At 48.1% G+C, this 22602-nt stretch overlaps 1 protein-coding gene across 1 annotated transcript in view; it reads left to right on the top strand.

The window, feature by feature from the left end:
- The window catches only part of BICDL1 (BICD family like cargo adaptor 1), a 49255-nt gene extending 26972 nt beyond the window's left edge, over positions 1-22283 (top strand). The window contains exons 3-10 of the mRNA XM_056504603.1: positions 3114-3230; positions 5258-5404; positions 6332-6511; positions 7368-7586; positions 8712-8855; positions 11885-12015; positions 14575-14695; positions 18089-22283. Of these exons, the coding sequence (XP_056360578.1) occupies positions 3114-3230; positions 5258-5404; positions 6332-6511; positions 7368-7586; positions 8712-8855; positions 11885-12015; positions 14575-14695; positions 18089-18289 (1260 nt within the window). The 3' untranslated portion in view covers positions 18290-22283. The remainder of the gene's footprint in view (positions 1-3113; positions 3231-5257; positions 5405-6331; positions 6512-7367; positions 7587-8711; positions 8856-11884; positions 12016-14574; positions 14696-18088) is intronic.
- Positions 22284-22602: the final 319 nt, after the last annotated feature.

A 22602-nucleotide genomic window follows, 5' to 3' on the forward strand; every position in this document is an offset into this window, starting at 1 on the left:
GAAGAAACTCACTTCCATTCAGCAAAAGCCATACTGAGCATTAAAGAGAGAATGGAGATGGAAGCTTACATCTTCACTGATGCCACTAAGTAAAAAGAGCATGTTAGAAGTAATCAGAGGTGAGCTCATGGTTTAAAGCACACATGTACAGGTGCACATCATCAGCAGTGCTGAGACCTGAAGCAGACACTGGCTGAACATACACCATAAGGCCTGAGAAATACTGGGCACTGTGAAGGTGGCTTTCATAAATTAATGCAAGCTGATGTTAAAATCTCTATTTTACAATCAATTAGAAAGTGTAGTTTGGCAGCAGGATTAATAACCTCTGAAACAATTGTAGCATGAAAAGGAAGATTCCATGACCAGAGCTCAGCTCAGAAGACTGTTTCATATCTAAAAAAAACTGAATGAAGACTGTTCCTGCTTAGCCTGTGAAGGGAAACACAAAATACAGTCATTTCTGTTTACTTCTGCTAAACAGCTAGTCAGAGAGTATTTTCTGCACTGTGTGAGGCTAAAGCAAGTGTTATTTTTACTTGACTGCATGAGGTAGGATGCAAATGGTGTTCACTGAGGTGACACTGTGACATCCTGTCTGCCTTTAGGGCTCTAAATACTAACAGTAACCGAGTCCTGTTTTCCCTCCATGTGGGTTATAATTGTGGGAATAAGATGTGTGAGCCTATGAGCTGGGCAGCACATAGATAAATTCCAGATGATGATTTAATGCTGGTGAATTCAAGTCTTATAGTCCTGCAAGCAGCCTGGTACTGGAGAGGACCTTTGAGGTCAATTCATTTCCTTTCTGTCACAGGCAGCCCTCTGAAAGAAGCTGCATGATAAAGTGACCCAGCTCCATTACAAAGTTAATTTTTTGCCACCATTTCTACTACTGTAATGGTACAGGAAGAGGAATCCTACAGCAGGTCCTTGGAAATGTAGAAATCTTCCTATTGCCAGCTTAAATATACTCTTATCCGGTTTATTCACATCTTTCTTTTCTGCCAAAATTGTGCTTCTGCTTAAATAGCGCTTCTGTGTGCTCATCCGTGATGTATTTATAGGGAGTCCTCTCTCAGCATTCACTGCATGAGATAAAACAAGCCATCCTTTTTTTAGACTCCTTTCGTATAACAGACTTTCCACAATCTGAATCATTCTTGCAGCTCATCCCTTCACCTGCTCCTGTCTGGGCATGGGGAGCAGAATGAGCAGGAGCAGCTATATATTTTCTTACCAGGGATTTTCACAATGCCATTAATACTGCCTTGTTTCCTTACTGCTGTATTGTGCATTTATACTCTCTGTATGTAGAATTCTTCAAGCATATAAATTATGTTACACAGTGAACCATCAAATAGTGGTGTGTCATCTCCTCTGGTGCCACTTGTGCTCCGTGGGAATGTGGTCAGCATCTTGCAGGCAAAATCCTTCAGTGCTTTTCATCTGGTGCTTTTTCATCCTTGATAGCTCCTGCAGAGTGTTTCAGCATGAAGATGTTTCAGCAGTCATTACAAAAGCAAGTGAATCATTCAAAAAAAGCACAATCCATCCATCTCCTTTAGTGTCACCAATTAATAGCTGCTCAGGATGCTTTGCAATCTATAGTTGCTTAAGGAAAGAAAAATAACCAACCCCTTCCTATAGTTCTATGCTGTCACTATATTTTGTGATCTTGCCCAAGCAAGGAAGCTTTATTAAATAAATTAGGCAATATGCAAAGGGTTCTGATATGTGGCTTTAAAGAAGAGTGAAAAAACAATATAAGAAGGGAACTAAAAAGCAATTTATAGACAAGATTATTTATTATTGGAACCCATTTCTCTTTTCAGAAGCCAGTGGTCAGAGTCTGCTTTGGTGGCCATACTTCTGTCTGCCACTGCCCCTCCAAGCAAACTGTTGAGGCACCAGTTTCCTCCACTTGATGGAGCTGGAACAGCCTTTTACTTCACGCTTCTGATTTGGAATATTTTGCTGCAGACTGTGCAAAATAAGGGACCATTTTTAAAAGGGAGCAATGTTGCCTTTGTGAGCAGCTCAGGCTGGGTCTGTGTGCTCATTGCTCCAGTCAAAGCTGCTAGAGCAGAGTCCTTGCACCCTTTGGTGAAGCTCTGCCTTGGGCACTGTCAGAGCACCCAGAAAAAATCTGGAGCCACATTTGCCAGACCCCAACCTGCATTCCCCAACCTGCCCACAGCTGCTGACCCAAATCCCTCCCATCTCACCTCCCCATCTAAAGCACTGTGGCTTTTGCCACTGGACACACCCCAAGCAGGACAGCAATGCCACTTCTTGGGGGGAATCAACTCAATTCCAGCCCATGTGGCAGAGATGGAGGTCTGTGCCTAAGTGCAATGGAACCTGATGGTAGCTAATTAAAAAGAAAACCATCCATGTTGCTGTCTTGTTAGGATTTTATCATAAAAACCTTATGTTGTCTTACAAGCCTTAACAAGTGTGTTCACATGTAAAAATCAGCCATAAAGCTGCCTGGAGAGTAGTTAACATGTCTTAAGCTGTCATTTGTAAGTGCTGCCTCCAGCCTGGATCCTGCAGGTGGGCATGGCCTTTCTGCTGTCCTCAAACCACCCTGCATATGTGGGGCATCCCTGCTTCAAAATGGGAAAGAGGGACAAGCCCAGGGATTCTGCACTGACAGTCATGTGGAGTGGATGTTTCTCCATCTGGCCTTGACAGGAGCTGGGAGTCAGAGGCAAAGAGTACTTGTTATATGAGAGCTGTGCCAAAGATGTTCAGAGGTTGAGAGAGTATAAATCTAATAGGAGTGTTTCCTGGTCTTCTCCTCAACCCCAGCTAGGCTATAATTTTTAAGGCAAAGTGAATTTCCTCTAGGACACAGGAGTCATCATGGTTTTTTACAGTGAAAAAAAATTATAGGCTGTGTCCCCTTGGCTGTCCCAAGGGAAAAATCAACATAGTTTAAATGGCAGCTCTCCTCAATGTCTGTCCAGGATGAGATTTTCACTCACCTAAACTCTGCAGAATTCAGAGTTTCTGCTGAAACTGGGCTTGTGTCAAAGTTGTATCTGGGCAGGAGGAGATGGCTGCTTTGGATGTGTGGGGTAACTCCAGCTGGTGTCTCCTTGCAGGCGTCGGAGGTGGAGCGGCAGCTCTCCCTGCAGGTCCACACCCTCCGGGAGGACTTTCGGGAGAAGAATTCCTCCAGCAGCCAACACATCGTGCGGCTGGAGAGCCTCCAGGCCGAGGTGAGTCACCTGCCTCCCTCCTGCAGAAAGCAGCCAGGGCTTTTGGAGCTTGAGTAATGACCCTTTGTGAGCTTATCAAACACAGTCAGCTGGTGGAGCCAGCAGAGGGATGGCAGCACTGGGGCAAAGGACTGCCCCAGCAAGGATTGCTCCATGGTGTTCTGGCTGGGCTGGCTCAGGGCACCTTCCAGTGCTGCCTCGGCCACAGCATTCCTGCATAATGAAGGGATGAGAAGGATCTTCCAGGAGCCAAACCATGGCTGTGCTCCTGCAGGGCTGCTGCCCAGTACAGGTTAAACTCTGGCAGGCATGGTGGGAAGGTCTGCAAGGGTTTTTTTCCTCTGTTTCTCATGCTTGCAAAGAAAGCAGCAATCCTCTCCTGCCTCTGAGCCATGCACTTGGGAAAGCAAGGAAACCTGCCTGTTTTAACTCAGGTACATCTGCAGGAATGAAACAACTTCTTTCTTTTTCCCTTCCCTGACAGGGTCACTGGGGGTCACATAGGCAGGAGCTAGATGGGTAGAAGATGTCCAGCTCTACTACCCAACTACTTCTTTTATTTAAAAGTTGTCTGGAAAAGCTTTTCCTAAAATCTCTTGATTTCTTTTCTCCCACTCCCACCTGCTCCTTGCTGGTCCCTCGCCTTTTCTTCCCCTCCCTTGGTGTGGAGCAGCAGGTCCTTGAAGTAAGTATGGAGGCTTGGAAAGGGTTTGCCTGCACTTACATCACTGTTACCATGCATGCCTGTCACCATGCATGCCACACCTTCTTTCCTCACCTCCTTCCTGTCTCTTGCTTTCCAAACCCTTTCCCCCTGTGTCTTCCCCATGGTGCAGGGCTCATGGCAGAGTGATGTTTTTTATGTTGTATCATTATTTACAGCATGTTCATTACTGGTCTGCCCACCAAATATGAACTCTTGGTACAATTTCTCCATTAAACCTCCTATTTTTCTTTCTTCAACCCACACAAATCATGATGGTGGTGGGCAGAGACATCTCAGAAACCATTAGTCACCTCAGCAGTTTTCTGATACCTCCAGCGGCCTTTACTCTGCAGAAATAGCAAGTCCACATACTTGGCTGATATTCCTTTGTGCAGCCAAATCTTTTCAGCAATCTGGAAAGCAGCAAAGAGACAAGGTCCCAAAGGGTCCAAGAAAACAGTGGGAATTTGCTGAATTTCTCTACACTCCATGAACTGAAAGGAGGCCATAGGGAGTATTTAGGGTTATAGTGGACTGGTGGATGGCTGGCATAGCAGAGCCCAGAGATCCTGTGTGTACTAATATGGGAAAAAGCTCCTTCTTCTTGGTTAAACAAGAAGTGACCTTGGCTAGTGCTGATTCATCCCTTGCACTGTTCCTGGCTAACTGAGTCACGGAGGGTTTGTTTGGCACACTGTCCCTCTCCTGAAATCACTGCCCTTGACAATTAAAAGAAATGAACCAATTTTAAAGGCAACCGATCACTGGGAGGCTAAAAATAAGCACAGCACAGAAAGGAGTCTTCACAAGTGAAAAGACAGAAAAAGCCCTGGTGAGGACCTGATGAATACACACCAATTAAGAGCAGCTATGGGCAGTGCTGGGGCACAGCCCTGTGGGGAGCAGGATCCCACAGGCTCACCCTGGACCCTGCTGGCTCAACCTGTGGTCTCCAGCATCCATACAGGAGAAAAATGCCACCTTTGGGACCACCCAGGAAAAGTAACCAGTTTTTCCCAGTCTTTCAAATGTTAAGATGCAAGGGGTGGGCAGGGTTGGTCTCCACTTAGAATCTTTAAATATTCTTACCTGCTCCCTGACCTGCCAGTGCACAGCCAGTCCCTTTGGAGCTGTCCCTGCAGCCTAGGGAAAGAGTTGTTTCCTTTCAGAGCTTTCCACACACAGAGGTAGTTTCTGTCATACAGGTACTGAACATCTATGTACACCCTTCTGCTTTTTGCTGTTTCATTTCTTTCTTTGGAATGTGATATCTCTCCTCTCTGGCCCCTGCAAAGTCTGATGGCCTCTCTTTGCCCTGCAGATCAAAATGCTGACAGACAGGAAGCGGGAGCTGGAGCATCGCCTCAGTGCCATGATGGAGGAGAATGACCTGCTCCAGGGAACCGTGGAGGAGCTGCAGGATCGAGTCCTCATCCTGGAGAGACAAAGCCATGACAAGGACCTGCAGGTGAGGAGGCAGCAGTGAGACAGGGAGGGGATAGGGAGATGCAGTAAAAGTCATGATTTGGGGTCAAATTTGGCACAAAGTGGGAGACAGAACAACTGGAAGAATGAAATGGCTCATGCAAGAATGGCAGCAAGCAAGGTCCTGGGTGTTCCCCATGAAGATGGATAACAGGAACATCAACAAGGCATCTCGACAGAAAATAGCAGCTTAGGAGGGAGATCTGAGCAATGGAGTGGGGCGGGTGCTGGGGAAATGAGGTAAATGCAAAATGAATTAGAGGACTCTGGTTGCAGTTCATTTTATTTTATTTTTCAGTAGTAGAATTGGCTTCAAAAGAGGCTTCACTGGCCTCTTAGATCCCAGTGCTCAGGTGGTTTCTCAACAATCTCCATGGTGTTCACAGCCATGAGTCACCAAATGTCACTCCCCAGAACAGAAGCTTGGCACCTCTGGGGCTGAGAGCAGAGCAAGGTTTATCCATTTCACTTCTGTGGGTTACCAAGCACTGGATCCTCAGCTCTATAAAATGACCCTGAATATTGTTTTCCTTTTTAAAATATATATTTGTATATATATTTTTAAAAACATGTAGATAGCACTTTCATTTTAGATTCACTTCCTGCTGTGTTGTTTTCAGCAAATTTCTTTACCTGAGTCCCAACTTCTTCACAATATTCTTCATTTTAGTGCTGATTAACCTGCTATTTTTATCTTTCTGGATATTCTGGATTCTGAAGTGTCTAATGACACTTGGAGATTATTAAGCTCCAATAAACAGCAATACCAGCCAAGAGTACTTTCCTCCTGGCTGGAAACCCTGTTTTGTGTCACTCATTCCTCCCTTCCAACTCCCTCACAAACCAAGAGATTGATCCAGTCCATATCACCTCCATTAATATTTTCTGATTCCTTGATTTTCTTCACAAGCTGCACCAAAGCCAGCTGGAGCTCCAGGAGGTGAGGCTGTCCTACCGGCAGCTGCAGGGCAAGGTGGAGGAGCTCAGCGAGGAGAAAAGTCTCCAAAACCTCAACACAACCAGCACATCCCTGCTCTCTGAGATAGAGCAGAGCATGGAGGCAGAGGAGCTGGAGCAAGAACGAGAGCAGGTATTTGCCCTCCAGCCTCTGGGAAAGCCCACGGGTCTCTGTGTCCAGTCCCAGAGCAAAAGGCAGTTTAATGCATTTGATCTGGATTTGGAGCTGAGCCAAAGTCTGGAAAATTGGGATTTGGGTCTGGCATCAACACCCTTTTGACCATAGGAAAGTAAACCCCTACATCCATTTCTGTAGGAGTTGGTGTTGGATGGTGGTCAGGACAAACTCAGGCACTCTCTATATTCTGGTCTTGAAGTTTGCAGTTTATTGCATCGGAGTGGGTGAAAAGGGCTGAGCTGGGAGCTGCCAGACACAGCTCAAAGCAGGCCCAGGGCGAGGGAAGGGGTGCAGGGACAAGAACAAGGGAGCAAGAGGGTGTTCAAGGGTGTAAGGGCAAGAGAGCTCTTATATCTCCTTCTATGTTGAATATTCTAATTTCCACTAACCGATCTAATACAAGATACAAATTCTCTAACATTTACATACGACCTATAGAAATCGCTACATTACCATGTTTTACTACTTTCTTATCTCTAAACCATATCTTGGACCCTTCCTGTCATGCCTGGAGAGGGTCTCTGCTGGCTTTTTGATATTTGCAGCAACTGGCGTTATCTTAACAAAGGGAGAAGATCTTCAAGCATCAACATTCTCACTTATGGTTTCCATATTCTCAAAATCTTTTGCTAGTCAATCAAATTTATAAGGTTTTCCTGATTCATCCTTCCCAACACATTTCCAAACCAACACGGCAAATATTTGTAAGGGCTGGCAATCACACTTCACTGACCATGGGAGGAGGATCTGCATGGCCTGAGGCCCCGGGCTAATGCAGGGCAGGCTCTAATGGCAGGCTCTGTCGTTGCAGCTGAGGCTGCAGCTGTGGGAGGCGTACTGCCAGGTGCGCTACCTCTGCTCCCACCTGCGCGGCAACGACAGCGCCGACTCGGCCGTGTCCACCGACTCCTCCATGGACGAGTCCTCGGAAACCTCATCAGCCAAAGACGTCCCGGCCGGCAGCCTGCGGGCAGCGCTCAGCGAGCTCAAGAGACTCATTCAGAATGTGCTGGATGGGGCAGACTCCACAGTAAGTTGGTGGCACACGCAGGGCTTGCCTGTGCACATACCCTGGCCAGAGCTTGCTGCAGGTGCTGCTGGATCCTGAAGGCCCTGGTCTCCCAAAAAACCTTTATGGCTCACAGAGATCGGCAGTGACAGAGCATAGCCCACTCCTTGTGTCTCAAATGGTCAGCCAAGAGCCAAGCACGTGGGATTTCAGCCTGCAGTGCTCAGGCCACCTAAAGTTTCCAACCCATACAACTGTCCTTGGCCTGGGAGTCGTTGTGAAAATTAATAAAAGTAGGCTTACTTTGAGATTTTCATTTAAGTTAGAGTTTCAACATGGAAATATTGCAGATTGCCTTACACATCACACTTCGGTTATTTCCTTTGGGATTTTCCTAACCTTGCTTTATTAGCAATAGTATCACAAATCATCATAGCCCCTGCTTATGATGGGAGGTTCTGTCCCTGTGAATTATCATTGGTAGAAATATCTTGGCAGGAGCTGCCAAACTCAAATCTGTGGCAGGTGAAAGGTTTTGCTGGCGCAAGATGATGTCTGTAGGATGTGGTCCCCAGGCTGCTGGGCAGGAGGGGGTGACATGGAGGGACCAGTCAGCATCCACAGTAGTGCAGAATTGCATTACATTATCACTTTTTGTTGTGGCTCAAATCAGGCCTCTTCCCTTTCCCTACAATGCAAAGCTGGTTGCATTGTCATTAAGACTTACTTGGGATGCTGTGGTGAGGAAAACAGTGCAGCCCCTGCAGGGGCTGTGAGGGAGTACTCACCCTCTTCATTTAAGTACTCATAGGCTGAGCATAGAGATGAAGTTGTTTTGTTAAATAAAATTAGAGAGTCCTGTAAAAGGTCCACAAACAGAGACTGTAGCCACATAGGCTATCAAATGGGCAGTAGGTCTCTGGAAATTTGGTTTATGCCAAGGTCTGCATGCTCTTTGCATCATGTGTGGAAGCACTACCCTTGGTTGAGCACTGTGGAGGTATATGGGAACAAAAAACTCTACCAAAGTCACATTTACATTTTCTTTTTCCTTGTTCAGCACCCTCATACCAAACTGGTACCAAATTAATACAATTGCCTTTTTTAAAGTGAAATCTGAGCAAGAGATTTCTCTCCCACTCTCAGAGCTCTCGGCGAAGCGACGACGACACCTTAGAGGAACAGATCAGGAGAACAAGTGAGGATTCGCGAGCCCTGAGGGAATTAATGGAGGGAGAACGGGGGAAACTGAGGCAGAGTTTGGAGGAGCTGCAGCGACTGCACAGCCAGGTTAGCAGCTCCCACACTTTACATGTGGTCTTGTAACAGCAGTATTCATCCTCCAAAACATGCCTTCCATCAAAGAGACCAACATGATAAATAACCCAGGAGGATTTAGGCCAGAATGGTTGGATGAGGGAGATTTATTAAACCAAGTGCAGAGGATTTAAGTATTTAGGATGAAAGTTTCTGACAAATTGTCTGGGGCCCATCCGAAGCATCATCTCAAGCAGCCAAACTTCCTTTAAGTCTTTCTCCCAATCTGCTTTTTAGCCAATCTCTCTTCCTTAAATTCTTCTCAGCAGAAGACCTCAAAGTACAAGGCTGTTGATATGGGGTATTGGAGACCCAAAGGTATCCAGGGTGACCTGAATTGCTGCACTGAGCCCTTGTGAGGAGTATGTGCACCCATTCCATGGATATAACAGTGCTGCTTAGCTGTGCACGGAGCAGGGCTTGACCTCTTCCACAACAGCATCACAAAACCCTCAGAAAAGCACTCCCAGAGAATCCTAGTTGTGGCTAGGCTGGCACCAGGCAGGGACCAGCTGAGGCAACCTCAACAGGGACGAATGGTCCCAACACCAACCCCACACCAAAGCACAGAATCCCATTGCATCCACACCCAGCACAGTATCATCTGAGGCCCTATGCCAACAGCAGGAAATGGACACAGGCAACCAATGAGGTGCTTTGGATGGGTACAAGAATCCACGTGCTGGAGGGGACCTGGGGGCTGCAGCAGAAGCAGGAGCAACTGCACTGGAGCAGGGAATGGGATTAATGTCCTTGGCTGGTCTTCCCAGCAGTGCTGTATCACCCATTGGAGAATAAATAGGAAAACACCCCTGTTCAGAGAGTCAGCACAACCTGGGGTCTGACAGCCTTGTGTAGGGCTGTGGGAGCTCCCACCATGGAACCAAAGAGAAAAGAGAGAGAGCATCATTAAATACCCTGGCAGTGGTGGTTGCACATGTGTGAGGGTGGGAAATGTCCTGCTTCCACAGCAGCTGGTCAGGGCAGAGTGTGGGAGGGGACCTGGAGCCCATCCTTTCCCTAGGACTGCTCCTCTCAGCAGTGTGGCCACCACAAGACACTGCTGAAGGTCCAGACTTCTGCCCCCAGTGAGACATGAGCCCTGGCTGTGCTGCTGCAGTCCTGTGCACCACTCACAGGCCCCCCTTGCCCTTAAACACACCTGAGATGGAGGAGACAAGGACTCAATCTCTGCAGCCTGGCAGTGCTGACAGAGATCTTTAGAGACTTACTCACAGATTTTAGCCTTGTCTGATCTCCCCAAACTCTCTAGCCAGGAGGGACCAGAAGACCAGATCCAGTTCCAGGATTGCAAGTCTGGAACCCTGGGTCTGCTTTTACGGGTCTCCAACTACCAAAGCTCTGAATATTTAGTAAGCAAAGGGAGAACTTCAGTTCTGTTTTCTTCTCACACCTCTGTGATGTGGAGAAAGATGGGCCATAGCTCTAGCCTGCCACAGCAAGTACACATTTCCCACAGCTTTTGCCTGTTATCCAGCCTCACACGTGCTCCAGGTTAATAATTATTTTCACTCTCTGTTGAAGAGGCATCATCGTCTTCTGTTCAGTGCTACAGAAAATTGATGCATGTGGAAATCTGGTCCACCCGGGGGAAGCAGTGCTCTGCTGCCTCCTCATCCCTCTGTTCTGGCACTGGTATTGATACAATCAAAGGGGAGCTGCTTCTAAATGGCTTTTAGGATCCTGTGGCATCACACACATCCATTGCTCCTGCCAAAGAGCATGCTGAGAAGATGGAGACAGGAGTCACCCCCTTCTCTGTACACTGAGAATGTATTTCACACCTTCTGCCTGTTTGTTTCCTCCCATTCTTACCTGAAGCATAGACAGAACCAATTAAAATCCAAACCTATCCCCAGACCCCACATTTTGGGCCTCTGGATCCTCTGTCCCCTGGGATTTCTGTAGAAGTGCTCAGCACCTTTGACATCACTCCATCACCACTGCTGTCTGTCACATCATTGCTCTGAGGTGCTCCTCATGCAGGGCTGAGGGAGGGCACAGCTCCCCAATTTCCTGGCAGCCATGGCACAGCTCCCTGGTTCCCTGGCAGCCCCAGCACAGCTCCCCAGTCCCGTGGGGAGTCTCTGCACAGACAAGGGTGCACTCACACCCTCCTCCCCCCAGCCCAGCCCTGCCTACCTAACAGCAGATCCTCCCACGCCCTGGATGTGATGAGCCCTTTTTGACTGTCTGCCCTCTATTTAAAGATTTCTTTGAAGATTCAAGCTCTACTGAGCTGCATTTAGAGGCAGGAGGTGGGTCAAACGCTGGAAGGGTTTCCAGGTGATGGAGTAGTGTAACAGAGCATGTGTGTGCTCTAGACAAAGAAATTAAATGTGTATGAAATATTATGAAGCTGTGCTAATGCAATCCTTGCATGATTTCACACCCTATTAACTCGCTCTGCACAGGACCAAAACGATAGATCATTTCTCAGACTATTTAAGACTCCAGACATATTTTAAAGTCTAATTAAAATTGTAAGATGTGCCAGTAACACCTCTCATGGCATGAAAGAGAATTTTCACATCATTTGTCTGCAGCTTCATATTACTCCAGGAGATGTAATGGTGCCTTCAAAAATGCTATTTGCTGGTAAATTATGTTGGCAATAATTTAACCCTGGAAAGATCAGAATTATAACAGGCAGACTCAGAGGATGTGTGCAAACTGCTTGGAGAGGGGCAACATTTTAGCCCTGATGCCATAGTGAGAGCAAAGTCACGGGTGGGTCCTGCCCTGCACAGCATTTTGCATGTCACTGAGGCCATCCTGGTGACACATCTTGCTCAGATCAGCATCCCAGGGCTGGGATTTCATGGAGGGTGGCACCAGCACTACCAGCCCCACACAGCAGACACAGCTTTTTCTACGACAGGAGACCTCTCAACCTGCAGGTTGGCCCATGTGGCTTCCCCCCTAACGCCTGTGCATTTTCCTGAGCAGCGCTGGGTTTGACAGCCTCCCTCTGCCCGCAGGTGACGCTGCTGAGCGTGGAGATGACGACGCTGAAGGAGGAGCGGGACCGGCTGCGCGGCGCCGCAGAGGACAAGGAGGCGAGCGAACGGCTCCTGCAGGCCATCAGGGACCGCGACGAGGCCATCGCCAAGTGAGTGCCACCGGCAGCCACAGCCAGCCTGGGCCGGCACATGTGTACTGCCGTGCCAGGAGATGCCTCTGGAGTGGCTTTCTGCTCCTCTCCTCAGCAGCTGTGACACAGTGATGTCTTGGCTTTGGAAATGCTGCCAGGAGCAGGGCAGGAGATGCTAAAGGCAGAGCTGCCCCACAGCTGGACTAGGGGCATTTAGGAGCATTCTGTGAACCGTGTTTGTGCCATCCCTGGTGCTGGTGTGAGTCACAGCAAGAAGGAGAGGACTTTAGGGAGCCAAGTGGAAACACTAGGTCTGCCCTATTTGTCACATTTTAATTCCTTTGCTATTCCAGACACACAGCACTGCTTTCCTGACCATCCCCATTACAGTCTGCCTGGGCTTCTTCCCTAAACCACTCCTCTGCTCACTCCCTCTCCTTTTAGGTTCCAAGGTCTTTTTTGCATCTCCAGCCATGTAATTCTCTGGTTCTCCTTTTGGGATTCCCCTGCTGGTTTGGCTCTTTATTTTGCACATCCTCCTTGCAGATCTGTGCAGTTTTGCTCCCCCATACCCCAAATCCCCCTTCCCCAGCTCTGTTCTTGGCCTTGCCAAAATGCCCTGAGCACTCCTTGCCCAGAGGAGAGGGACAGACACTTTTACCCCTCTGTTCTCTGCTAGAAAGGATTCATTTGATAATCCCTTCAACAAGCAGGTGGGCCAGGACACCACTAGTGCAGCTTCTTAGGGAAGAGCCCTGGACAAGAGGAGGAGCAGGAGAGGGTTGCACCTCTGAAGGTGCAGAGCTAAATCGGCCTGCACCATCCCTTTTTATTAGTGGCTCGATCGCCCGCGCTGCCCTTGCTGGGCTAGCTGGCTACCAAATCCCCATCGCTGGCCTCTGTAACACCTCCATCTGTCGGCAAGGAGCAGGAGCATCCCAGCTGTGTGCCGGGCGCAGGGAGGCAGCTCTGACATTCCCGTGCCTGTGGGTTGCTGGCTCTGCCGTGGCTATGGCAACCCTGCCGCTGCCATCGATCCCCCGGAAACATCCAACCAGCAGCAGAGAAGCGTCAGAGCAACAAATCTGCTTCAGGTGCCCGAACGCAGGCGGGAGTGGAAGGGCACAGCTGCTCCAGCCCGCTCTGACCCTGCTGGGCAAAGCTCTGATATCCGGGGCGTGCTGCAGTGCAGGAGCCCCGGGAACAGGGCACGGGTGAGGGGGTTTAAGGAGCAGAAAGTGGCAGCAAGTGAAAGCAGACAAGAGCATCCTGTCACTGGAGTGAAAACATCACTCCCAGACCGAGTGGGCTGGCTGATGCCTGAGGAGGCTCGTGATTTTCTTCCCACCTCACACCCCAAGGGTTAAGTTGCTTTTGTTAAACCCATCCCCCCCCAGAAATCCCTAACTCTGAACAGAAATAAAATCACTGCCCGAGGCAGACATCTGGTGTGGAAAATTTTTGCTCAAAGCTGAAGTTTGGCAACATAGGAAGCAATAGGAAAATAGGATCCTTTCAGAGGAAGTGTTAAGTAACCAGTACCTAGAATACAAACTCAAATTCTCAAATTGCTCTTCTGCAGGGGAGCACAAGGGAGCTATTAGGAGACAAGGAATTAGCTACAGTTAATAAGATACAATTATTTCTCTTGAAAACATTTGCAAGGAAAGATGGTTCCCAGCAAGTCATGTTTCACTTTCCTATCACACAGCAGTTAATTGAAAACTTAAGCTTTGTGCTCACCTGTGTTCTCCCAGCATGGTGAGCAGCATTTCCCAGCTTGGGCAGCTTAGGAAATTGCTCCATCCTAAGGGACAATTCCTTTCCACAAGCAAGGAGCAGCTGGAACATCTCAGTCACTGAGCACTTGGGGTTCTCTGGGTAACCTCATCCATGGCATGACACCCACTGGCCACCAAATGTCTGGAAAGAAATGCAGCAGAGGTGTTCCCAAGGGCTGGGACAACTCCACTGAAATTGGGAGCTTTCCCTAAAGTCTAACACTTAATTCAAATAATTTTAACAGTCTGTCATTCTTTAGAAGTATTTGCTGTGATAAGCTCTCTTCTTTCATTTCTGTTTCCAGTCCAAGTCCCAAGTGAAAGCAAATTGTACCCTTTGTTTTTTTAATTTGTTTGTTTTGTATTGCAATTTATTGATCAAGTGATCAGACACAGGCCATTTGATTTTTAGCACATACCATTTGTTCTCTATGCATATAAACAGAAGAAAAGAGAAAAAAATGTCTGTATATAGATTCTGCCTTGTTGCAGATCTCCATTTTATTGGCAGATCTTGTACATTATCTAGGCACACTATTATCTTACACAGCAGTGTATCTGATTTTCTTTCAGTATTCTTCAAAATGTGCTTAACAGAAATCTGCTGGTTTTAAAGTAAGATGTCAAAAGTTCTACCAAACTCTTCAGATTAACAGTTTTTCCAGAATACAACAGAGATGAACACCTTAGGATATGGGGACTTGCCAGTGAAAGACAAATTGTAGTCTTGTTTAGATATGTTTAGCTCTTCATTTAAAAAGGAAAAGATGCCAGTCCCTGATTTCTGTCCCCGCAGGAAGAACGCGGTGGAGGTGGAGCTGACCAAGTGCAAGATCGACATGATGTCCCTCAACAGCCAACTCCTGGATGCCATCCAGCAGAAGGTGAACCTCTCGCAGCAGCTGGAGGCCTGGCAGGTGAGCACCCAGCAGGGCAGGGGCTGCAGGACTCATCACCCCAGGGCCACCTCTGGGGGGCTGTCCCCCCTCCCTGTGGCTGTGTCCTGTTCTCCACCTCAGCACCCATGGGTTGGGTGTTTGGGGTGCTGGGTTTTGGCTCTGCAGGAGCCAGCGATGTCGTGGGGCACAGGGGGGAGCTGCCCCTCCCTGCCCTGAGCCTTTGGGCTGTGAGCTGTTAATCCTACAGCTCTGAACACTCCTTTAAAATGGAGAAGCAGACTGTGCCTCCTGGCAGAGTGGGAAGTGTACACGTTGCTCTGCCCCGGGGTGGGGAGGGGTCTGTGCAGGAGGTGTCCCTAGGCAGGCACACCATGTCTGTGCATTTCCATGATGGAGCACAAAGGTGGGAGAACGAGGTTGTGCTGATTGTTGCTGCACTGTTCTCATCAATTCTGAAGATCCATCAAGAAGGAGAAGCTAAAATTCCAAGTCTTCACCAAGGTAAAAAACCAAAGTCATGGCAGTTCCACAGCTGCCCTGGAGATGCTCCGCTTGGGGTCAGTGGGGAAAACCCGTGTGAAGGTAGAGAGCCCTTGAGAGCAGACAAAGCTGCCTCCTCCCAGAACCAGCACTAAGGGAGGGCTACTCAACAGAAAATAAAGCAGGCTCAAGGGAAAAGGTCTGTGCCATTTGTTGCAGACCATGCAAGACCCCAGCTCTACTAACAACCAGCCTGACCAGTAGAAACCTTTCCCGTACAACCTTGCTCCTGTTTCAACTCCACTGTGTTTTCGTTTCTCTCTCTCTCTCTTTTTTTTTTTTTTTTTCCTTCTGTCTTTTCTTTTTCCTGCTTACAGTTTGCTTCCTCAGGGCTTTTTACTATCTGGCTCCTTTGGTTTCTGATCTAGTGGCCTTTCTCAGTTCCTGTACCAACAGCTTTAGTCGTACACCCCTCCTGCCTTTGAGGTGAGCTCCCCACACCCCCCCATCCCCTCTCCATCTGCTGCCACCATCACCCACATCTTTCTCTGCCCTCACCATCATCTGGCAAGAGGGGCCAGTGGGGGTCTCCATCACCCACCAGTATTCTGCCCACACCCCCCATCCCAGCACCAGCATCCTGCACCTCATGGTAAGGCTTTACCAGGGCACCAGGGGAAAGCCCGGCTGAGGTGCACATATATTAACCCTCTCTATCCACATATTTACTATCTGGAAAGCTTATTGAAAGACAAAACTGGGATTTTACTCCTCAGCCTCATTGTCCAGTGAGTGACACTCAATGCTCTGCATAGAAGCTGTCTGTATAGCTCAGTCTGGATGGGTGGGATAATGTGAGGCCTGGCTAGTGCTAGAATAAACCCAGCTTAGGGGTTAAGAGCAGATCCTGTTGCAGTAACACAGCAACCCCAGACCTGCTCCCATCAGCTCTCTGAGCTGAAGTTCAGGCCCACTTCATGGTAGTAAATTGTCTGCAGCATACTGACCTGAGGTATTACTACACAGCAGCAAAATAATTTCCAGCCACCTCATGTCCCCTCAACAACAGCTCAGCCACAGAGGCACAAAACAAGTCAGGTGATTTATGTATTTTGGGGACTATTTTGCAAAGGGATTTGCATAAAATTTCTGATAAAATAGGATAAATGTCTCTGCTTTAGCTGGGCATAATTGGGTGCTTTAATCTGGTAGCATTTTGCTCTTGCACACTTCTAGTCTGCATTTCACCAAGGGCTGTCAACAAGATTACAGTGTTCTCTAAGGACATAATCATACAGGCTATAAAATAGGACTCAAGCAAAAAACCTCCCCATCCAAGTGCTTTGCTCTCTGACTCACACATCTGACAGACAGGGACCCAATGCAGTGCACTCTAAATAGTGCATACTGTATTTTTATATATATATGATATTTTTGTATATATATATATATATATATATATATATATATATATACATATAAATCATTCTCATCCCTTGTTGTATGGTTGATCAAGGACACAGATCTGCTATGCAGGAGCCTGGGTACCTACTTCATTTAGCAGAAGAGGTGCCTTCAAAATCCAAATGCTGTACATTTTCATGTGGCAGCTTCAGCTCTGGAATCCTGTCTCACTGATATTTCATACTGATGTTATACCTCAACTTCTTCAACTCTTCCTCTGCCTTTCCTCTCTCCAACCCTGCTCTAAAAAGACCCAAAGCTTCCCCAGTCTGTGTAGTTCTGCACCCTCCTGCTCCTACAGAGGAAATCCCCATAGTAAATTCAAGTCCAGGTCATGGCTATCAATCCTTTTCCCTGCAGAAAATGCTGAAACAAGAGATTAGCCATTATTAAGTTTCCAATCCCAGCAGGCTGATTTGATTCAATCCAGAGCAGCTGGGGCACCTGCTGGGCAATGGCAGCACCTTCCCTTCAGTCCTGGGGCTGCCCCTCACCAGGTGCTGAATGAACAGCACTTCCACCACTACAGCCCATCCAGAGTCTCATTGTTCTCACCAGACAGTGTCTCAGTTCTAATCAGGGACCAAAGCTGAGAGTAGTTAATTCCTCCTGTGGGGCTAGTTGTGTACACACATTTTCACTAAGCTGTAGCTTAAATACGCAATTTTAGGAGAAACAGTGGATCTGAAAGTTTAAAATCTGTAAAATTTATAGCCAGGTTTTCAAGGAACATGTTAGCACATCATTAGTGGCAACAGAACTGGGTACTTATGTTGTATAAAGCAGCGTCACTGTGGTGCAAACATGGACAGAATCAGAGTGTTCCTGGTACATCTGAAAAGCCACAGTTCATGTTGAGCTGACGGTCAGAGCTCCCACTGCTGTGCTGGCTCCAGGGGAAGAAAGGGGTCTAAGAGACCAGCTCAGCTCTGTTTGATGAGTCTGGTGCAAAGCCCAGGAGGGGTCTGGTGGGCCCACCCCTGCCCCAGCCCCTCAGCACCTTCCCCAAAGAGCCCCAGTGACAGTGGCCATGCAGCAGCTCTGCCACCCCTGCCTGTCCCCTTGGTGTGCACACACCTGCTCAGCACAGACCTCTGGCCTTCTTCTGGCCTTTGCTCTCAGCTGCATTTGTTCTCGTTATTTATTTCTGCCCCAGAGGGGATATCTGCAAGCTGCAGACAGCAGAGAAACACAGTTTAGGGGTGCCAAGCCAGCACAGAGCTCCTGTGCGAGACCACCTGAGCGATTCATCCCTCAGAGCTGTGTGATTGATCTCCCTGACTCCCTGAAAAGCCTCACGGCAGCAGGCACAGCTGAGCCCGCTGTCGGCTGGGGACACAGACCCATCCCTGTCCCGCCATCCCTGCTCCATCTCATCGCCGCACGTCTCACACCCATTGCAGCGCCCCCCGAGCTCCCGTGGAGCATCAGCTGCCACTAACGGCCCGTGCTCTCCCTCTGCTGCAGGATGACATGCACAGGGTCATTGACCAGCAGCTGATGGACAAACACCCGAAGGAATGGAGCCAGCTCGCTTATTCCTTCTCCAGTGGCTCCGGCGCCAAGCGGAGTGCCCGGCCCGCCCCCGCCTTCAGGCCGGAGCAGCAGGGGGACGAGCCTGTCGGGGCCGAAGGGAACCGTCTCTTCTCCTTCTTCAAGAAAAATTAATTTGGAAAAGAGAAAACTCTCCAACACTTCCTGCTTCAAGATGGGGAGTGGGGCAGCTGCCCAGCTTGCTGATGGACCCAAGTCTGATCCACTGAGTACAAAAGAAGGGGGCAAAGGAGTGAACCCTTGAGACTCTGCACTATTTACACCGCACCTGGTCTGAACCAAATGTTTACATGAATTGGAGATTTGCAAATTGACAATGTGATTCTAGTAGAAAGAAACTTTTCTTATTCTGTGAGTGAAGTGGTAAACTTCAGGGTATATTTTAGGCGCTTTGACACAGTCCAGTTTCTGCTGTGAAGAATACTCTGATTGTCTTAAACGCATTCTTATGCTGGAGAAGGAAATAAGCAGCCCCAAGACAGAGCGGTGCAGGGGATTGAGAACTGCTGTCACAGCGAGCCCAGGGGGAAGAAGAGGGCTGAATGCAAGAGGACAGAGGGGAGCCATTTGTACCATCTGGCAGCTGTGACATCCTTCATCCATCCCACTGAGGCTGGAGTCACTCTGGCCCCAGCATTCCCATGTTTTGACAAATGTAGCTTTCTCCATGGTGGAAGCTGAGCCCTCGCTGCAGATCCTGCCTGGGCACCATCTCCCCTGGAGCTCTACGTGGCTGTTCACCCTCGCTGGGATCCAGGCTCAGAGCAGGGCACAGATAGGTGGTGTCACTGTCCTCTCCTGCTCTCTCCTGTTATGGAGGTAAGAGTTGCAGGTTGTAGCTACACAGATTTCTCCCCAAGAGACTGACCATCTACAACAGATTACAGACTGGATAAAAGTTGTGCATGTTCAGTCCTGGGGCACCTGCTGTTCCTCCAATGGCCAAAAGCAGTTTGGGAGCTTCAGCAAGTCACACACCTCTCCCCAAAGCCATATACATCTCCCAAACAGAGTAAGAAAACTGTCATTTTAACTGGATAGACTCCCCAAAAGCCTAACTAATAATTCACTGAAAGCCTACTCCCAATGATGTCAGTCAGTCTTTAACACTGGGTTGGCAGACTGGATCCTCAGAAAGCACACTGGCATCTGCCTTCACTGAAGCCAAAGGCTATCAGGGGTCTACAAAGCTCTGGTTACTCTGCCCTATGCAGTAACATTGGCTATGGCCTGACAGAAAGGAGTATTTGTCCCTGCCTGTGGGTCAGTTGCTACTCAGCCCTTTGGTGAGCAGGTAGCCAAAGGTCCTTTTGATCAAAGATGTCCAGAGCCTGCTTTGTACGACTTGATCAACAAGAAGGAACGTGGCTTTTTTGGTGTATACACACAGCAGTGCTGGAAATCCTGCAATACTCAAGTAGGGACCTTCTGTCTGCACTGGATGGGCACTTTACAGCTCTTCAGTTTTATCAGTTTACCATCATAAGCCAGTGAGGAGCACCAGGCTCAGTTCAGAGATGTCCTGCTGCTGTCATGCTATTTTCACACATTCTCCCAGCTCTTGATGCCCACAGGCCCCAGTTTGTTTCCTGCTGCTTTAAAGAGGCCACCACCTACACTGTCCCACAGCAGACAGAGCTGGGTGCACCTTCAGCTCTGCCCTGATCTGCAACTTCGGTGCTAACACACCATCCCACAGGGAGCTGCTGCCTCTGCTCACTACTTACAGGAACAAGCTTTCTGCTAGAGGAGGTACCAGACACCTTCTAAGCAGCAGGTAAGAGGCTGGTGGCTTGGGGTTTAGTATGATTCAGCTTACCTGTGGGATAAACATTCATACCTCAGTACAAATATCCTTTCTGCCTACAAATATTTGAGCATTCCCATATTTCCTTGTTAGCATGAAACCACCACACTGGTATGAAATCATCTTGCACTAAGGAAGCTCTGGGTTGCAAGGAGCAGAGTGCTCTGAGATTGGCAATGATAGGAAAGAGCTGAGTGGTAAAACCCATTTACAGGAAAGCAATGAACTCTGGATTGCAGAGCCTGCTTCAGGAAATACTTGGGCAAAGCCCCACCAATAAAGCTTGATGCATATGGGGAAAGGAATCAGGAGCCTCACAGGCAGGGAAGGAAGGTGAACCTTGGCCTCTCCTTTCTAGGCAATGCTCACCTGTTGAGTATCTACTTGTAGCCACTTGTTCAAGCTAGGGGAAGGGCTGCAGTGCAGTGCCACATGCTCAGTCCTCATCCACCCATCCTGCCTGTACTGTGACTCTGGATAGGGCAGGGACATGAGGCACAAGCTCAGCATCTCCTGCTGCCAGGACTCAGTCACACCCACATGCATTTCCCCAACCTTTGATACCTGAAAATGAGGTGTGGCTGCGTGGATGCCAGTGACACCTGTGACATAGTGACACCTGTGACACAGTGACACCTGTGAGCACTGAAAACGATGATGCTCTTTCACAGGAGAGCCACATGAACATCTCGGTCCTCAGAGACCTTTCTTCTGCTGTCAGTTGACATTTCCCAGATCCCACCAACTCTACTGAAGCCACATGCCCAGCAGTTGTGTGGGACTCTACCCCAGTGAGGATGACTGGATGGATAGATGGATGGATAGATGGATGTAATCCTAAGGCAAGGGCCTTAAGTTATCCCATGAAGATGCAGTACTGAGATGATGAAAGGTGCCTTCTGCGACACTGCTGAGGAAAGTGACTCATTCAGTTGCAGGGGTAGGTACAGCACATCTCTTCATTTAAGGAGAATCCTTAATCCCATTGCAGTTTTATTTATTTAACAAGAGTGATGGAAGAGATTGCAAGAGGAAAGCATGTTCTAAGGTGCCAGTTGGGTATGGTTTCTTCAAACAAGCCCCTTCACCCTAAAGACTTGGTTGCACTACTAAACCCAGAGAAACAAGAGAACTGGGTGTAATGAACTGGACAACACACCAAAGGAGACCTCCTTGTGCTGAGCTGCTACTCCACAGGAACAGACACTGCCTTAACACAGCAGCTAGGTTTTGTCTTCTGTCTTGAAAAACCTCACCCGTGCAGTCCTTCACACCCATTTGTCACGTTGTGTTTTAAAAAGGCCCCGACTGCTTCACCCTGTGCTGTTATTAACACACTCACCTCCATCCTGTCATGGCAGGAGCCTGGAATCAGCCTTGCAGTGCTGGTTAGGAGACACTTCACTTGTGGTACTTGACTCTTGCAGGACACACATGGTGTAAAGGAAACATCGGCTCCAGGGGATGAGATGGAGGAAGCACATTAATCCAGCAGGTACTCAGGATTCCAGAGGAGATTTAAGGAGTGGGCTCAGCAGCTCTAACACACTCCTCAGCCTTGCTTTTGAGATAATGGTAAACAAAACCGTAGTGCTGCACAGTCACTGTTCAAACACTGCACAGAGAAGAAATGCCTGCTGAGATTAAGGCTACAAAGGACCTTCCCACAGGTAACAGGTGACTGTTGGGGCTAATGTTTGTTATGCCAGCCTGAGGGAAAAGGGATCAATCTTCCCTTCCTAAACTCTGCAAGGGAAGCAACTGTAAACAAGGAACAAATGTAAATGAAAGGCAAGTCACTAGCACTTTATCTTCATACAAACTTGGATCAGCAACTTGCCAGGGAGATGAACAGTAAATCAAAAGGTTACTGACAACAAAGTCATTTTGCACAGAGAGCAGGAAGTGAGGCTGCAGGCAGGGCCACATGCACTTGTCCTACTTAGAATGGTAAATTCCAGATATGCCTCTCCATCAGGCAACTCTCTACTCCCCACTCAGCTATAAAAAGCAAGATTGTTTGAACCAAAAAGCCAAGAAAGGAAGTGTCTGGGTGCTGCAGCAATGATTCCCTTGGATTGAGAGGGAAAAAGCACACAGCAGGGACAAGCAGAAAGAATGTACCTATAGATATGTACATATACCACAGTGCTGTAATTTTTGTATGTAGCAGTCATGTAAATAAATGTATGGTTTTTATAAGATACATATTATAAAAATCTATAAAGGCATATTTTTAGTAAAAACCAATGCTCTACTTCTTTTGTAAATAGTTCTCTTCAGAATAAAACAGATCATTTATAGAATACTGCCTCAGCTCTCACCACTTTACTGCGCCCAGCTGCAAAACAAGCTCATATTTTGAACTGTCACTGAACAAAAAACACTGGCAACATTTATATCTCTTAGTGCACAGCAAAACATAAAGGTGGGTAAATCATCCCGCCTTCCAGCCATTTGTGTCCTTTACTGGCCCTGGTATGGAGGCAGACTCAAACTGGGAGTCTAGACACCAAACACAGGCAGGACACACCCAGAGCTGGCGGCAGCTGCAGCTCAGAGCATCCCCACGTCCCCAAGGAGTCCCCTCCACCTCCCACAAGAGGCAGAAGAGCAGAGA

Source organism: Oenanthe melanoleuca, chromosome 15, assembly GCF_029582105.1.
Source record: "Oenanthe melanoleuca isolate GR-GAL-2019-014 chromosome 15, OMel1.0, whole genome shotgun sequence".
NCBI lineage: Eukaryota > Metazoa > Chordata > Aves > Passeriformes > Muscicapidae > Oenanthe > Oenanthe melanoleuca.